The sequence below is a fragment of the Miscanthus floridulus genome, chromosome 2, assembly GCF_019320115.1.
Source record: "Miscanthus floridulus cultivar M001 chromosome 2, ASM1932011v1, whole genome shotgun sequence".
Classification (NCBI taxonomy): domain Eukaryota; kingdom Viridiplantae; phylum Streptophyta; class Magnoliopsida; order Poales; family Poaceae; genus Miscanthus; species Miscanthus floridulus.
In genome coordinates, this window is record NC_089581.1 from 138,747,180 (window position 1) to 138,762,793 (window position 15,614).

At 45.2% G+C, this 15,614-nt stretch overlaps 2 protein-coding genes across 4 annotated transcripts; both read right to left on the reverse strand.

Annotated features, from left to right (window-relative positions):
- Positions 1-102: 102 nt before the first annotated feature.
- LOC136531028 (phosphatidylinositol 4-phosphate 5-kinase 4-like) lies at positions 103-3,955 on the reverse strand. 2 transcript variants are annotated; one of them, XM_066523747.1, is made up of 8 exons: positions 3,657-3,955; positions 2,376-2,540; positions 2,107-2,272; positions 1,883-1,999; positions 1,568-1,761; positions 1,384-1,490; positions 1,232-1,301; positions 103-963 (listed from the first exon to the last, which is right to left on the reverse strand). In XM_066523747.1, exons 1-8 carry the CDS (start codon positions 3,680-3,682, stop codon positions 666-668), a joined length of 1,143 nt encoding a protein of 380 aa, XP_066379844.1. In that variant the 5' UTR covers positions 3,683-3,955; the 3' UTR covers positions 103-665. The 2 variants fall into 2 exon arrangements, with proteins under 2 accessions (XP_066379844.1, XP_066379835.1); XM_066523738.1 differs by having other exon boundaries at positions 1,384-1,493.
- A 2,445-nt stretch (positions 3,956-6,400) lies between these two features.
- LOC136531016 (phosphatidylinositol 4-phosphate 5-kinase 6-like) lies at positions 6,401-10,983 on the reverse strand. Of its 2 annotated transcripts, none has more exons than XM_066523722.1 (8): positions 9,642-10,983; positions 8,640-8,804; positions 8,379-8,544; positions 8,173-8,286; positions 7,678-7,871; positions 7,489-7,571; positions 7,322-7,406; positions 6,401-7,123 (listed from the first exon to the last, which is right to left on the reverse strand). In XM_066523722.1, exons 1-8 carry the CDS (start codon positions 10,772-10,774, stop codon positions 6,832-6,834), a joined length of 2,232 nt encoding a protein of 743 aa, XP_066379819.1. In that variant the 5' UTR covers positions 10,775-10,983; the 3' UTR covers positions 6,401-6,831. The 2 variants fall into 2 exon arrangements, with proteins under 2 accessions (XP_066379819.1, XP_066379823.1); XM_066523726.1 differs by having other exon boundaries at positions 7,489-7,568; positions 9,642-10,982.
- Between the last annotated feature and the right edge of the window lie 4,631 nt (positions 10,984-15,614).

Below are 15,614 nucleotides of genomic sequence, written 5' to 3' on the forward strand. Positions count from 1 at the left end.
ACTTGGAGCTAATCTGGATGGACTTACAATTGAACTGATCTGAGATAGTAGCCGAAACAATTGAAATCATCCAACCCAAGACAATTCCATCAGAGAATATATTCAATGCACACTACTAGCAGTCTAGCACTACCAGATAATAAGAACTGTGACCTGTTGCCTCGTAAAAAGATTTACATCCCTGAACTGTCATTACAAATTTCTCTGTAGGTTGTCAGCTTCTACACTAATATTAGCGATTTCTATATGCATGTATACTTTTTCTTAGGCATAGCTTGCCATCGCCGCGCTATGCCACACCACACGGTGCAGTGTGACATAGCAGCTGTAGAAATGCAGCTTCGCGAGAGCAGTTTGCCAAATGACTATTTTATGAAAATACTGTTGAACCTGCTTATTGAAACGCACCGACATCTCGAATTGGAGCCTTATTTCTCTACATGAGTGCCAGCTGAATCCCTCATCAGAGTCCGCAGGCAGGGGCTTCATCGATCTGACGACTTCTTCTGAAGCTTCTGTCGTGCGCTGCAGTCTGTGTGGAAGTAGCAAAGCTCTGCTTGCAATGCAACGCGATGCGAGCAGTGCCATGGATGTCTCTACATTTCAACTCTGGTTATCTGTGTCAGCGGCAGCGGTAGCTCCCACTCCCAAGCTCCCATTTGTCTTCACAAATCGAACTTGTCTTCTTGGAACGCTTTGAATACGAAATCTCTGAAGCGTCTCGAGTACTGCTTTGGATCGACTGCCGAAATGGATGTTGGGTCATATTGGAAAGACTTGTAGGCATGCTCAAGCTTTTTACTGATATCGTAATCTTGGAGTATGTCTATGATCCCAAAATATAGTATGACATCGTAGAACTCCCCGGTAGGCTCTCCCATAATCTGCACTTCACAGTCACTCTTTCTTATTGTCCGTTCAGCTCGTGTCGGCATGTTTGACCCAAGTTTTATCTTGGCTAACCTGTCCAAAAAGAGCTTTTGTTACATTAACATTAGAAAGCATTAATTCATCCAAAATTTGCAACTAGAGCCAGCACAGATGAAGGGAATGACAAAAAAATTGTTGGATTCCATGTTTTGACATACGGTTGGGATCTGTCAGAAAAATTTCAGCAAATTATATGGTATAATTTGTCCCCTCCCCCCTCATCCCTGATCTAGCAAGCTGCAAGCGTTTTGATTGGTATCCTGTTTTACCAAAACGAAGCATATTGAGTGTCCCGTTTTACCTGTTTGGATCCGTATCTCCTCTAGACAAGTGAGGCGACGATCCTCTGCTGCTGTCACTATCAAATGAACCTTCAAGTAATGCGGTAATGCACCTTGTTAGGTACATGATAACCATGTAAAAAATATTAAAATAGTTTTCATTTCAACCAACCTCCGGTCAATAGCCTATCCCTAGTATCCCTAAAATGTACACCAACCAGAAGACTATAATCCATGATATTTTCCTGCTCCAGAAACTCGCAGTCCCTGTCGACTTGTCTGCTTCAACAGATTTAACCTTTACGTTAATATGTATAAATTTTTAATGGTTTCTTATCAGCTCTAGCATCACTCACCTTTGGAACTCTTGGTACCAATGTTTTTGCAATCGAAATATAAAGTTGAGATCAAGATCCTTCAGAGTAGTGTACTCATCAATCTCTGTCTGTGGCTTATCAGTTGTACGTCCAAGGGATGAACCTTTCAGGTCAAATCGCCTATGAATAGAGTAATCGGAGCAGAATAGATTTCCCATTATGACAAAACGAACCTGGTTGATAGTACAGACAGAAAAGAGACAATCAGGATTCGGCCAACTAGTTTCCATGATATCGTAATCATCACAGCTAACTAGTTATACCATGATAAATAGATATATACTCGTTTCTGACCTTCTTTTGGTTAGCTCCAGCTAATTTGACACAGTGAAGACCAAAAAACTTTGTGACGAGAGTGTTCTCAAATGATCTGACATGATTATAATAAGCTCGAAGCATCTTCAGAAATATCTATATGATATTATGATAACAAATGTTCAGTTGATTAACAACAAAGCCGCTGATGACCTATGGACTATGGAGTCAAGGAAGTACTTAGGACAAGAAAACACACAAACCTTCACTTCAGATTTCTTCATCGTCTTTATCATGTACTGGTCATTGCTTGTGAGATAAAAGAAGCTTCCACTCTTACCAGGAGATGAGAGCTCTCGGAGAGCCTGGTCTCCACAAAGAGAGAGCATATAGTCTGCGGCATCAACCTTGAACAACTTGCGCAATGTCCTACGATTCAGTTCAGAACAAATTAAGTTAAACTGCCAATGAACATGCATGACACGATAGTCAAAGTGTAACATATATATTATGGATGGGAGTGATAACCTACCGGAATACTTGCGGGCAGTAATCCTTCCATTTGAAATCACACGAACTGTGTGGAGGGGTGTATTTTGAGCCTTCCGGAGGGAACCTTGTCCATACTTTCTCCTTCGGGTCAAAAGCTGATGACTTAAGATCAAGCGTAATTGGACCTTGCTTTCCTACTGCGTGCCTGTCATGCAGACAAGATGAGTGGGGCATAAACATATTTATATTCATATATTCATGTATTAAAAGGCTTATGGCATTCTTAATTTCAGGAGTACAATTGCATCTGTACATGATAAATAAACTACTTATGGCAAAAACTCTTCATGCCAGAAGATTTTGAAATGCTGACTACTATCCAGCGAAAAATTAAGCTGTTGAAAACTACAATGCAGAAAAGCCAATCCTGTGTAAATCTGTTAAACTCTTTAGGTTCCCATACAATCTGCCAAACTCTTATGTCCCTGGCCTTTCTCCATACAATCTGCAAAGCTCTTATGTCTCCTTATGCTTTCAACTTCCCCTGTGCAATCTGTTAAACTCTTATGCTTTCAACTTTATATGATAGAAAAATGAGGGGTGCCTCGCATTGTAAAAGTGACTTGCCAAGCTTGGGCGTGCAACCAAAGATCATGTGCCAAGCGTAGAAATACTTGTCTGCATTCATTTCTGCCGATTAATTGCAGTCTAAAGGCACACGGTGTTTGCATAATACTACCAGCCATGCCCTTCGAATGCAATAGCAGGGGTAGACCTTTCTATGTCATCATTTCCAGGACATTAGCCACCGTTATTATAAAGCTCAATCGTAGCAAAAACATGTTCGTTAAAAAAACATTGAAAAACATCGCATTAGACTAGGTGATCGTCTTGAAATCTCATGTTAAAAAAAAAAACCTCATAGCATGGCTGGAGGGGAGAAAACAAACCATTCATCAATTCATCGCTTGGCATTGTTCAAGAACAGCTCCTGCTGTGTTCAGCAATCATAGGTTCTCATTAAAAAGGAAAAATCTTGCAGCTTTTACATATAGGACCACGATGATCTAATCTCCAATGACGATAAGAACGAATCCCAACCAAATACTAAAAATCAACAGATTTATGACAATGGCATAATATGAGAGAATAAATGCCCAATGATTTAAGCACACATTGCATCAACAGAGGTCATCAATTACCGGATAAATGTGGTGAACCAAGCGTTTTTTGCTTTGGAAGGGATCATCAGCCAGAACCACAACCACAACCATTTGAGATGAAGAAATGAGACACACGGCCGGGTAAGGTCGGCACCTACCTGATGCCGAGCTGCAGGTTGAGCATGAGCTCGTAGTTCTTGTGGCCCTTGGCTATAGTCTCGCCCTGCCGCCGCGGCCCGCGCGACCTACCGCCGGCGTAGGGCCCCGTCGCCGGCGACGGCGGCGGCAGCCCCCTCCCATCGCCGGCGTCCTCCACCCTCACCGTCGCGGCGCGCCCCCTCGTCGTCGTCTTCGTCCTCCAAAAGCGTCGCTCTCGTACCTCCTCTCGGCAATGCCGCACGTGTTGTCCCCATCCAGAGACCCGCGCCCCCCGCAAATCCTTTCAAAGTTTCTCTCTCCTCCCCACGCCCCCCGGAAGTTTTGCTCCGCCACGACGCCGAGCTCGCGCGCCCGCTCGCTGCCCGCCCCGCCGAGCTGTGTGCTCTCCCGGGTTCGTCTCCCCCACCACGTGCCGCACCTACAGCCACGCACGTCACACTAAACCAGCTTACTAGAGAAGCGGAGCTGTTTTCCACTCCCCACCTTTTTTCCCTCACTGTAGCACGGTTACTGTTTACGGAGCCAGTGAAGCTCCAATTCTTGGCTTCTCCGGCTCTGGTTCCGACACGCTACAGTGCGTGAACAGTGTAGGAGCCGAAGCCTCTCGGAGCCGTACCAAACAAGTCCTTAAAATATGCAAAAGATGACATTGTACATGTTAGCACAATGGTATAACCACACATTATGATTTATATATTTATGTCATGATGTTAATCAAATTTGAGTACATCTTATAGTTAAGTTTGGGAATTTCTTGGGCACCTCTTTTATTAATTGAATTTAAGTGGAGAAAGAGATCAACTGAAATTGTTTCTCCTAAGAAACACTCAAAAACTATAACACATGGCCTATTTTGAAATCAAATATTTCAAAACCTAGGAAACTTGGGCTTGTTTAAGTCCCTAAAATGGTTTATCTACACCATGTACAATATATTTGTTGAGTTTTATGAGATCAAATTCATCTTGATAAATAATTTGTTGTGATGGATAGAAAAAGTAATGGTGCAATGAGTTTTGGCTTGGCACACCTTCTGCCGCGCCAATCAGAGTGGCAATAAAATCGACTTGTCGCACTATAGGACCTTCCGGATCGAATCCGCAGTGGCAGCATGAGAAGCCCTTGTTAGTTGTCACCAATGCATATGGCATGATTTGATCATGGCACACGGGCTGGCACGACCAAACATGTTAGATTAAAAATAGTTTTTGAGTAGATTATTTTTAAAAATATTAATTAAAAATAGATTAAAATTGAGCTTATTGTGGTGATGCTGCGCTCAAAGGCGCCCACGGGTTATTAGCTAGAAACTAAAATCGCAACGCAGGGCTCTCAACCTAGATGAAAGATGGTAGCATAGCTATCACAAATCACATTTAGGTTAGGTATGAGTCTCAAATTAGAAAGTAGATTTGTTAACTTGATATATAATATCTTTCATGTATACTTTCGCTGATTTGTGTAGTCTCTTCATAAGATTGAATATTGAGTTTATGGTGGTCATATGTGTATTTATGCAACTTGGTCCTGTGACTTGTGCTAGTATAGTGTGCGGAAGGTAGCTCTAGGGATTACTGAGGTTAATTTGCTTAAGCTGGCTTGGGCGGGTCCTCGCATGCTCGATGTCATCTCTCTCCCTAGAGGCGCCGTCTAGGAGATTCGTGCCAAAGACACGTAAACATGTGGAGGCCCAAGGCGTGAATGGGTGATGACGGGTAGGCATAGCTCACCGATGCCCTTGGTTACTGATGGTCGAGATAAGCTAGGTGATGTGTTGACTCCCCCAGGGTCTTGAGGGCCTTCACCGGAGGCACTCAGCGTTGTCCTTGCTCCTTATCACTGAAACGCTAGCCACTAGCCAGGTTCTTGTTTTTTTGCCGCCGGAAGAAGGGGATAGTTTGGATGTGTAGGACAGGGGAACTTGCCATAGATCTTCCACGCCAAGCTTCAAGTTCGTTCAAGCTGTACCACACGTGTGTCACTCGAGGACCTCAGTTGATTGTTAGAGATTTGGTGCTGGAGTTCCTCAAAGTTTGGTTGGCGAACCGAAATAGGATTAAAGCTTAAGTCTAGTTTCTTATTCTCGTGTCTTAAATTTTGTATCACCCTATGGTGAAGTATGGTCTAAGTACTGTGAGTTTGTATTGAACGACTATACTCATTCATTTAATCATTTGTGGATGTTGGAGGCCGAAATACTTATGTTCATTATTTTTTTTTTTAAAAAAAAAACAGAAACTAACATACGAAGCAGATGGCGATCATCACAAGCTGACCCTCAAGGAATACCAGAAACTGATGCGTTTGATGCCTCAGCTGTGAGCTGCATCGAGCTGGTCCACCACAGCAGTGTATAGGAAAGGCCAAAGACATGATTTCTCAGCAGATTATATTCCACCTTCAAATTAACTGATATAATGAACCTTGCTTTCTTCTTACTCTTACATTTATTAGAAACACCATCAACGCACCTCTCTTTTAAGCATTCAGATATTCAGATAACTGAATGGATACATTCAGATCAATGGATGACAAAGATAGAGGTAATAATCTTTAATGCAGTGACATGTAGTTCTCTGGCATCCAGGGAAAAAACGGTTAACGAAGTCGAATTAGGATTTTGGACTGACAACATTCTCCAAGTGTGAAGTGCCTCTATCAATCAAATAAGCCCTCGTCGTGCTTTGTTAAAAAAAAGAAAGAAAGAAAGGAAGAAAAGAAAAGAAGAGAAAGTGCAAATCTGGGAATCGGAAAACTCCCCCTTGCCCCCCAATCTATTGAAAAGTACCGAGACAAGACAAGAATGGTATCCTGAGACAAATAACATTTACGACCCCTGAAAGGCTCGGCACATTCCATTACATGTTTCTATGTATAATTTGATTCTGCAAGTTACATTTCCTACTTTTTGTGAATGACTGAACTCCGTATCTGTGCACGTTGCTTTATATTTACATGACAGCCAGTCTGATTCCTGGAAACTGTGGGACCACCAGATGCTTCAGAGACCCAATCATCCTGACGCCTTCCTAAGAAGCTGCTGAATTCCTGTAAGGTGCAGCAAACTGATAATGTACAAGCCTGTCAATCAAATGTCACAATGCACTGTCCTCAGCTTGATCTTTCATATTTTGAAGTTACAGACGATATCAGTTGCAGTGTCTCAAAACCATTTCAGCTATCTACTTTATCTTCTTGGAAAGCTTTGTATATGAAATCTTTGAAGCGCCTGGAGTACTGTTTTGGATCAACCGCTGAAATGGATGTTGAATCGTATTGAAAAGATTTGTAGGCATGCTCTAGCCTTTTGCCAATATCATAGTCTTGAAGTATGTCTATAATCCCAAAGTATAAGATAACATCACAGTACTCCCCAGTTGGCTCTCCAAAAACATCACTATCCTTCTTTCGGACTGTTAGTTCAGCTCTTGACAGCATGTTTGCTCCAAGTTTAATTTTTGACCACCTGCTCAGCCAAAGAAAATTAATAAAATTACTGTTAGAATGCATGAACAAGTTTGAGTACCAATTATCACATTAGAAGGCTGAAGAACGAGTTAACCCAATGACAACCTGGGTTCTGGTACGCAAAGTGACTTTTTTTTAAGCAAACACAAAATGACTAATTAGGAATCTATAACTAGGATTTTACTAGAATCATTACCTATTTGGATCAGAACGAAAATGATCCCTGTCCCATCTTGAAACGCGAGGTGTTGCAGGTTTGTCACCATCAATGTCAATGGCACCTTCAATGAATGCACATAACAAAGTCAGGATTTTAGCTTTCAACAAATCTGCCGTCTGCAGATGCAGATATGTCTTCCTTACCTCTAAAATGTACACCCACCAATAGACTGTAATCCATAATCTTCTCCTGCTCGAGGAACTCACAGTCCTTGTCCACTTGCCTGCTTTAAGATATTTAACATCTACATTAGCACAAGGGTGAAAGTAACAAGGTTACTGACCACTCCTTAGGTCATAATGACATGAGAATCAGGCATAAGATATTCACACCTTTGAAACTCTTGGTACCAATGTTTCTGTAACCGAAAGATAAAGTTAAGATCAAGGTCTTTCAGAGTTGTATACTCATCAATCTCTGCTGGTGGCTTGTCAGTTATACGGCCAAGAGATGATCCTTTCAGATCAAATCGCCTATGGATAGTATGATCAGAGCAGAACAAATTTCCCATTATCACAAAACGGACCTGAGCAGTAAGTACGAAGGACACATAAAGTCAGCCAAATAAATGATGTTTCAATACTAACATGTTCTGTTTGACAATGACAAGTATGATGCATTAGTATGTAAAATTGTGCGTTTTCGGTGTTTAGGTGTCAGTGTTCCTGATGAATCCAGTTGCTATCAGTTTTGTAACTTGGTAAAACTATATTTTCTCTTTAGTGAATAATAGTTCCTGCTATCCGTCTCCAAAAAACGGAAAAATAAAATAATAATAGCAAGGATAAGTGACGAGGAGGCTACAGGCAATAATATAGTTTTCTAACCTTCTTCTGGTGTGCTCCAGACTTCACACAATGTAGGCCAAAGAACTTTGTCACTAAGGTATCCTCAAATGCACGGACATGATTGTAGTAAGCTTGAAGCATCCGCAGAAGCATCTGTGTGGTAATAGGTAATAATGCATTCAGAAAAACTTCTGCATATATGAGAAGCATAGAAAGCGTTTGGAAAAAGACAGCAAGAGATATACCTTCACTTCAGCTTTCTTCATTGTTTTTATCATGTAACGATCATCATTCGTCAAGTAAAAGAAGCTTCCACTCTTGCCAGGGGATGAGAGCTCACGAAGAGCATCATCTCCACAGAGGGACAACATATAGTCAGCTGGGTCAACCTTGAACAGCTTACGGAGTGTCCTGCAATTGAATAGATGTATACGTTGATGAGCATAACGCCATGAAATGATTAAGAACATATACTATGCATCTTTATTATGGGAGCGATGACCAACCGGAACACCTTTGGGCAGTAATCCTTCCATTTGAAATCACAAGAATTGTGTGGAGGGGTATATTTTGAGCCTTCAGGAGGGAATTTTGTCCACACTTTCTCTTTTGGATCAAATGCTGATGATTTCAGGTCTAATAAAACTTGACCTTGCCTTCCTACTGCATGCCTATTCCATAAAGCACATTCAGGAAATAAGAAATTTATTTCTGTTGTCAGAAAGGAATATGACATTCTAGAGATAAGAACAAATCCTCTCACCTAAGAAAACATATATTAAAAGAATTAGGAAACTATTGTGCTGATCTAATATGTAGCACATTCGCAAGAACTGAGAGTGCATACATAAAGCATGATTGGTAAAGTAAATTAGGTAAGGTGTAGTCATTGTCCTCTATTTCAGAAAGCAGAATCAGAACTGAGTCAGTATAATAGTGTCATTAGTTTTTCAACTAATGATAACAATTCCTAAGGCAGTGCTAAGCCTGATGTACAACACTCAATCATCTGTTTACTCATCAAAATCCAGAACATGCTCTGTTGTTCCAGTTTGAAGCCCTTACTGGCCCGTTTGGCATAGCTCTAGCTCAAAGATCTATGCTGGATCTGTAGTTTGTACACTATATTAAAGTGATTTAAATATTTTTATTTAATCTAAAATATAAACGAAATGAGTCATATAAATGCCCTAACATGTCTGTAGCTCTAGATCCAGGATTTCCTAGAGCTACAGGTGACCAGCTCTAGGAAATCCACAGATTCTCAATGCACGATGGCAAAATTTAAGGCTTTAATACGCAGAAATTGTTAAGAGAGAAGGGGATCATTGCTTTCCCAGAAAGTTGATATAAATTGTCACAGATAGCTAGTATTAAAGGCTTAATTAACAATGTCGCATCACAGAATATTTTGGAACTATGTGAGATATCAAATGGCCATTTTCAAGCTCATCGACTAGGTAACACAGAAAAATCAATTTGATAATCATCACGGCCAAGAAATGCACCTGATCCCGAGCTGCAGATTGAGCATTAGCTCGTAGTTCTTGTGCCCTCTGGCAATGGTCATCCCCTGCCTCTTGGACAGCCGCAGGGGCGCGCCGTTGGGGATGGGGAGGTGTGGAGCCAGAGTGGGCGCCGGTGGTGGCAGCCCCCTCCCTTCTCTGACGCTCCGCCGTCTCCAGTCGTCCCCAAGGTCGCACTTGACCTCCCCGTCCGACCCCCAGAAGTGCACGAGGCTGCCTCCCGAGCCATTGCTCCGGCCAGGCGACGAGCTGCCGCGCCCGCTGACCGACCGCATCAGCCATTTGAGGGATCTCAGAGACGTGAGCGCTGATTGGGCCTCGGTTCCGGAGCGCACGCACTCCGGTAGGTCCCGTGCGAACACGTCCCTCGGGTCGCGCGCCCGGGGGGAGTCGCCCGTCGCCGCCGGGGACGGGTAGTAGACGCCCTTCTGATGGACGGCGCCTCCGGGCGCCTCGCGGCCCCAGAAGCCAACGTAGAGGCTGCCGTCGGCCCAGCGGAAGGTGCCCTGCCCGCGGGGGCGGCCGCCCTCCCAGCCGCCATCGTAGCGGTTGCCATTGGCCCAGACGAGCGCGCCGCGGCCGTGGATGAGCCCCGCGCGCCAGCCGCCGGCGTACTCGGTGCCGTCGCGCCAGGCGTAGCGCCCGCAGCCGTCGGGGAGCCCCGCGCGCCACTCGCCGTCGTAGCGGTCACCGTTGGCGTAGCGCTTCTCGCCGGCGCCGTGCTCGAGGTTCTTGGCCCAGACGCCGCGGTAGGTGTCCCCCGCGGCGCCCACGTAGGTGCCGGCGCCGTGCATGAAGCCGTCGAGGAACTCGCCCTCGTACGTGGCGCCCGAGGGCCAGGAGAACCTGCCGCGGCCGGTGGCCTTGCCCCGGCGCCACTCGCCCTCGTACATGCAGCCGTCCGCCCAGAGGTACTTGCCGGCGCCGTGGGGCACGGCGCCGCGCCACTGGCCCGTGTAGATGTCGCCGTTGGGGAGCGCCCGCTCGTGCGGATCGGCTTCGTCGGCGGAGCCGCTGCCGCTGCAGGAGGGCGCCGCGTCGGCCTCGGGGTCCTCGCCACCCGCGGGCGGCGGCATCGGTGACACCCGGGTCGCGTGCCGGGCGCGCTCGCGCATTGGTCGCCCTCGCCCCGCCGGGTGGTGGTCGGGGTTCTCGCCGGCGTGGCGCGGGGTCGCGCGAGGATCCTAGCAGCGCCGGCGCCCGCGCGCCCGCGCGCGGCGCGGCAGCATTGTCGGTGTGGGGAGATCGGGAGGTGGCCCACTTCCTTCCAGGGAGGGAACGTTGGAGTTGGAGGGTCAGGAGTGGAGGAGAGGTACGGAGGGTGCAGCGAGGTGCCCACATGTTTTCTATTTTCCCCATGATTTTTTACGTTTTCTCTTCTGGAAGGAATACTACTATCGCCGGATCTGTAATATCATATCCTTACAAATAATTTCATCCTATTATATCAAGGAGGAATCAACGGCTAAATCTTGCTTTGCGTGGGCTAAAGATTACATCTACACCTGAAATGAATGGTGCTTCACATCCACAGTACATCGTTTGGAAAAACGGAATCAGTATTATAATAGTATCTTAGAGACACATGTATATACTTTAGTATTATCACAACCACTATCTCCGCTATCAATTTTTTGCTATGTATCTACGTATACGTTTATGTTTAGATATATAGCTTTTAAGGTATATTAGAAAAAACAGAACTGTCTTATAATTTGAAACGAATAAATATCATAAATGAAACTACTATGTATGACAGTTGTCGGATTGCATACTAGCAACAAAAAGCGTGAGAGAAGGAAGTAACAGGTTGGAGACAACTTGCTTAACAACGAGTCTTGTTGCCACCAACATATGGTGCCCGTCAGAACTAGATGTGAATTTAGCATGAAAATGTTACTAAAAGTAAGGCATAGTCGATGCCCTCCACTATGGCCAATACAACCCCTTAGCATTTTTTTTCATCAAAGTTCGGTTGAGCTCTCCCCCCCCCCCCCCCCCCCCCCCCCCAACCCTCACCACTGGTCTCCATCAGGCTCCGATGGACATGGCCTCCCCTGGCACCAACCCTCGCTATTGACACTAACCAATCGAAGCTCAATGACTTTGATGTCTCCGCATGCTAATAAGATGTTCATCATCTTCTGACACCATGTCGTCCCAAAGCTCTCACTAAGGGCGCCCCCGGAGTTCCTAAAACCCTCAATCCTCTCACTGGACTCATTGAAATTGAGAAAGATGGCTTCGGATGCTCGAATTAAACAATGTAGGGCTTCATGGGCGGAGGCTAACAAGCTTATTAGCTTCACCGAAAAGTTGCGGCCCATATATAGGCATTAAACATCTAGGCTTCCAAAACTCTCAACCTAAGACAACACGTACAATTCAACATGACTCCACCGCTTTCACCTCCAAACAAAGTTGCTTTTGCTTTTGCTCCCGTTGTAGACTTCCTACCAGCTTGATCGTATCAGCCATGTTTATCAGTCATGATACGGTATTTTTCTCCCACAACAAAACAACATCAGCCGCCTTATAAGCCACAGAAACGATCAAGCGAGCATCATGTCTTTGGGTGCTTGATACGTCCAACGCGAAATTCGATGACTGTCCGCGGTCTTTGCCTCGCGAAGACACTACATGCTCATCTGAACCTCTACAGAGCCACAACCAAATGTGACATGGAGACGCAAATCCGACATGGACGTGGGCACTCTTATCCAGCATGGCGTGTTCGGGAAGGCCTCAGAGCTTGATTGTGGTCTGAAACTGATGATGCAAAGAACAGGTAGCGAGGAGTTTGGAAAGCCCGCCCAACGTAGAAATTTATCCTACATTGGAAGATTTATAGAAGAGACAAATGAAAAAGCAAAGCAGTTCAGCAAAAAAAACCAAGAGTTACTTATATAAACCGAAAATGAGCACTAGCACAAAAGCTTGTTGTCTTGACTCCCACGAATACGTCCAAACCTAGGTAAGCAAACCACTAAAACAAAAGCCAGCTATACCCTGTTTGTTTGGCTGATAAGTTATGACTGAAAATACTGTTAGCTGATTTATTATGAGAGAAAAATATTATTCGTTGATTGAAAAAGTACGGCTTATAAGCCAAACGAACACACCATGGAGGAAAAGAGAACTTTTGGTATGGACTTTGGTTGATTCAATGTCTCCCTCGCCATTCACCAATCCTTAGATGTTCCATACTACTCAAATTGTGCTTGTGCATATATAGGATCTTTAATTTATGCAGATGATCAAGTAGTATAATTCATCTACGGCATCTTTTGCACTAGTACTAGTACTATGGATATATATATACATACATACATAATAACCATTAAACTCACCTATAGTACACACAATCACAAACTAAAGGAAAGTATCGAATTCGCGCGGCCAACTTTAACGTATTTGTATTTTAAAAATATTCGAGTCCAAAGCTACCACAAACTGCATTTGATTGCGCATCTTCTGTCCTGGAATTTATACGCGCGTCGTAGTCTTGTGTACTGGAATGCAAACCGTGCGAGCGGAGCGGAGCGGTGCCACTGCCAACCGCTAAAGCAAAGCACGGAGGACACGGTCGGGTGCGGGGTACGCCACGCTGGCACAGTGGCACCGCGGCAAGCGACGGGGGCGGAAAGGGAGAGCACCCGCGCAGGGGCAGCGGGGGTGTCGCTGGTTGCCGCGGGCACGGGCGACATGGGTGGCCGGCCGGGGCCCTGGAGTGCTCCGTGCCGCGTCCCACGCTGTCCCCGCCCTGTCCCGCCCGCCCTTCGCCGGCCTCTCGCTCTCGCATTAACCCGCGCCGCGACTTCCGGGTCGCATCAGTCCGCCGGAGCTGAATGACGGACATCATTGCTAAATTGTGCGAAATGCTCCGAGCAAAGATTTCGCACAGAGATAGGTGTGAGCGTGCCTTTGTAAGTTTGTACACCCTCTGTCCCAATTTATTTGTCGTTTCCGGTTTTTATGCCACAAGTTTGACTCGATTTGTAGAAAATACTAGTAACATTTGTATCTCTAAATAAATTTATTAAAAAACTAGATTCAAAGATCTTTCCGATGATACTAATTATGTATCATAAATATTAATATTTTTTAATATATATTTTGTTAAAATTATTTCTCGGAAAGCGAAAGCAACAAATATTTTGGGTCGGAGGGAGTAGGTTGAATGCTATATATACACACTGTTGTCATAAATATTTATACTATGTGCTTCAAAAAAAAGTTATCATAAATATTTAATTGTCGATAGAAACCTCGTATAGTGTCTTCACTGCTTCCTCCGTTCTCAAATATAAGGTATGATTTGACTTTGTGTGATCTTTAAAAATATATTTTGACCCATAATTTCTATTATAATATATATAGTTTATCGATAATATTCTGACATAGGCGTCCGTCCTTGTCCAGACGCCGCACGCCCACACACTCGTTTCCCTGCCGTCTTTTCATGTGGCTCGCTCCTGCCCATGACGTCGTTCGTCCCACTCTGCTCTGTGTTCCGCTTCAGTTCTTCACGGTTCCTCCAAAAAGAAAACTAGCGCCGCTCATCTTCTCCATCACAGGGTGAAATGTCCTAATGGCTAGAGGGGGGTGAATAGCCTATTAAAAAATCTACAACAACACTAAGCTAAAATGTTAGACAAATATGAGGCGAAACAAGTTTTGCGCTAGCCTACTAAAAATACAAGTCACCTACCACAATTCTAGTAGTTATAATCTCTATGTCACACACAAAGGACTAAGTCACTATCTCTAAGTTAGTGAACTCTCAAATACTAACTAAAGAGCCTCACTAACCACTAACAAGACACAAGCTAGCTCTCAAAACTAAGTACACTAAAGAGCTTAGCTACACTAGAAAAATAATGCAAGAGAGGTAGGGATGATATACCGTCGTGGCAAATGATCAATCACAATGAATACCGAGAATACTAAGGAGACAATGATGACACAATCAATTTTTTCTCCGAGGTTCACTTACTCGCCGTCAAGCTCGTCCCTGTTGTGGCGATTTACTCACTTGGAGGTTCACACGCTAATAGGCATCACACGCCTAACCCACAACCGGATGCCGCACAACTAACACAAGATAAGTATCCACAAGCCACGCGCAGTCCACTAGAGTTGCATTTGGCGCTCCGTCGGGGAAAGCACAAGAACCCCTCACGATAACAATGATCGGAGCCGGAGATAATCACCTTCCTCCACTCGACGATACACCAACCACCGGGCCGTCTAGGTGTCGGCAAACACAAGAGTAACAAGATCTCCACCAGCCCAAATCGCCCAACTAGTGCTACAAGATGCTAGACCACTAAGCAATGCACTAGAGGCTCTCTAATCTCATTCAAGATGATCAAATTAAGTGTGCAAGTGAGTGGAGTGGTGTGCTCAGCTCTCAAAGGGTGTATGCAGCTGTTAAAAGTGCCAAGAGAGTGACCAAGGCCAACCACATCCTCTATTTATAAGCCCACAAGCAAATAGAGCCGTTACCCTTTGGAGCCAGCCTCTGCGAGGGCACCGGACACGGTGCCCCCCAACGGTCAAATCCAACGGCTAGTTGACTGGTCAGGCGGCCACCGGACAGGCAGCGGTGGCACTGCCCCTGGGGTGGCGGTGACCACCCGGCCAACTCACCGAAAGCACTAGTCTCTGGATAAAATGGCGGTGCACCGCCATTAGGGCGGCGGTGCCCGTGACAGTGACCAAACTAGTTTCCCTTGCTCTCGGGTAAAAAGCGGCGGTGACACCGCCCTACCAGTGGTGGTGACCAGGCGGTGCACCGCCCACACGACGGCGATGTACACCGGACGCACCGGTACCCACGCCCACACTACTGCTCCTTAGTCGAGTCCAGGTGGGCATCGCCCTAGGGGTGGCGGTGCCACCAGATAGGGTAGCGGTGCCCCCAACCGAACATGCCACTCTCGGCCTCCTCGC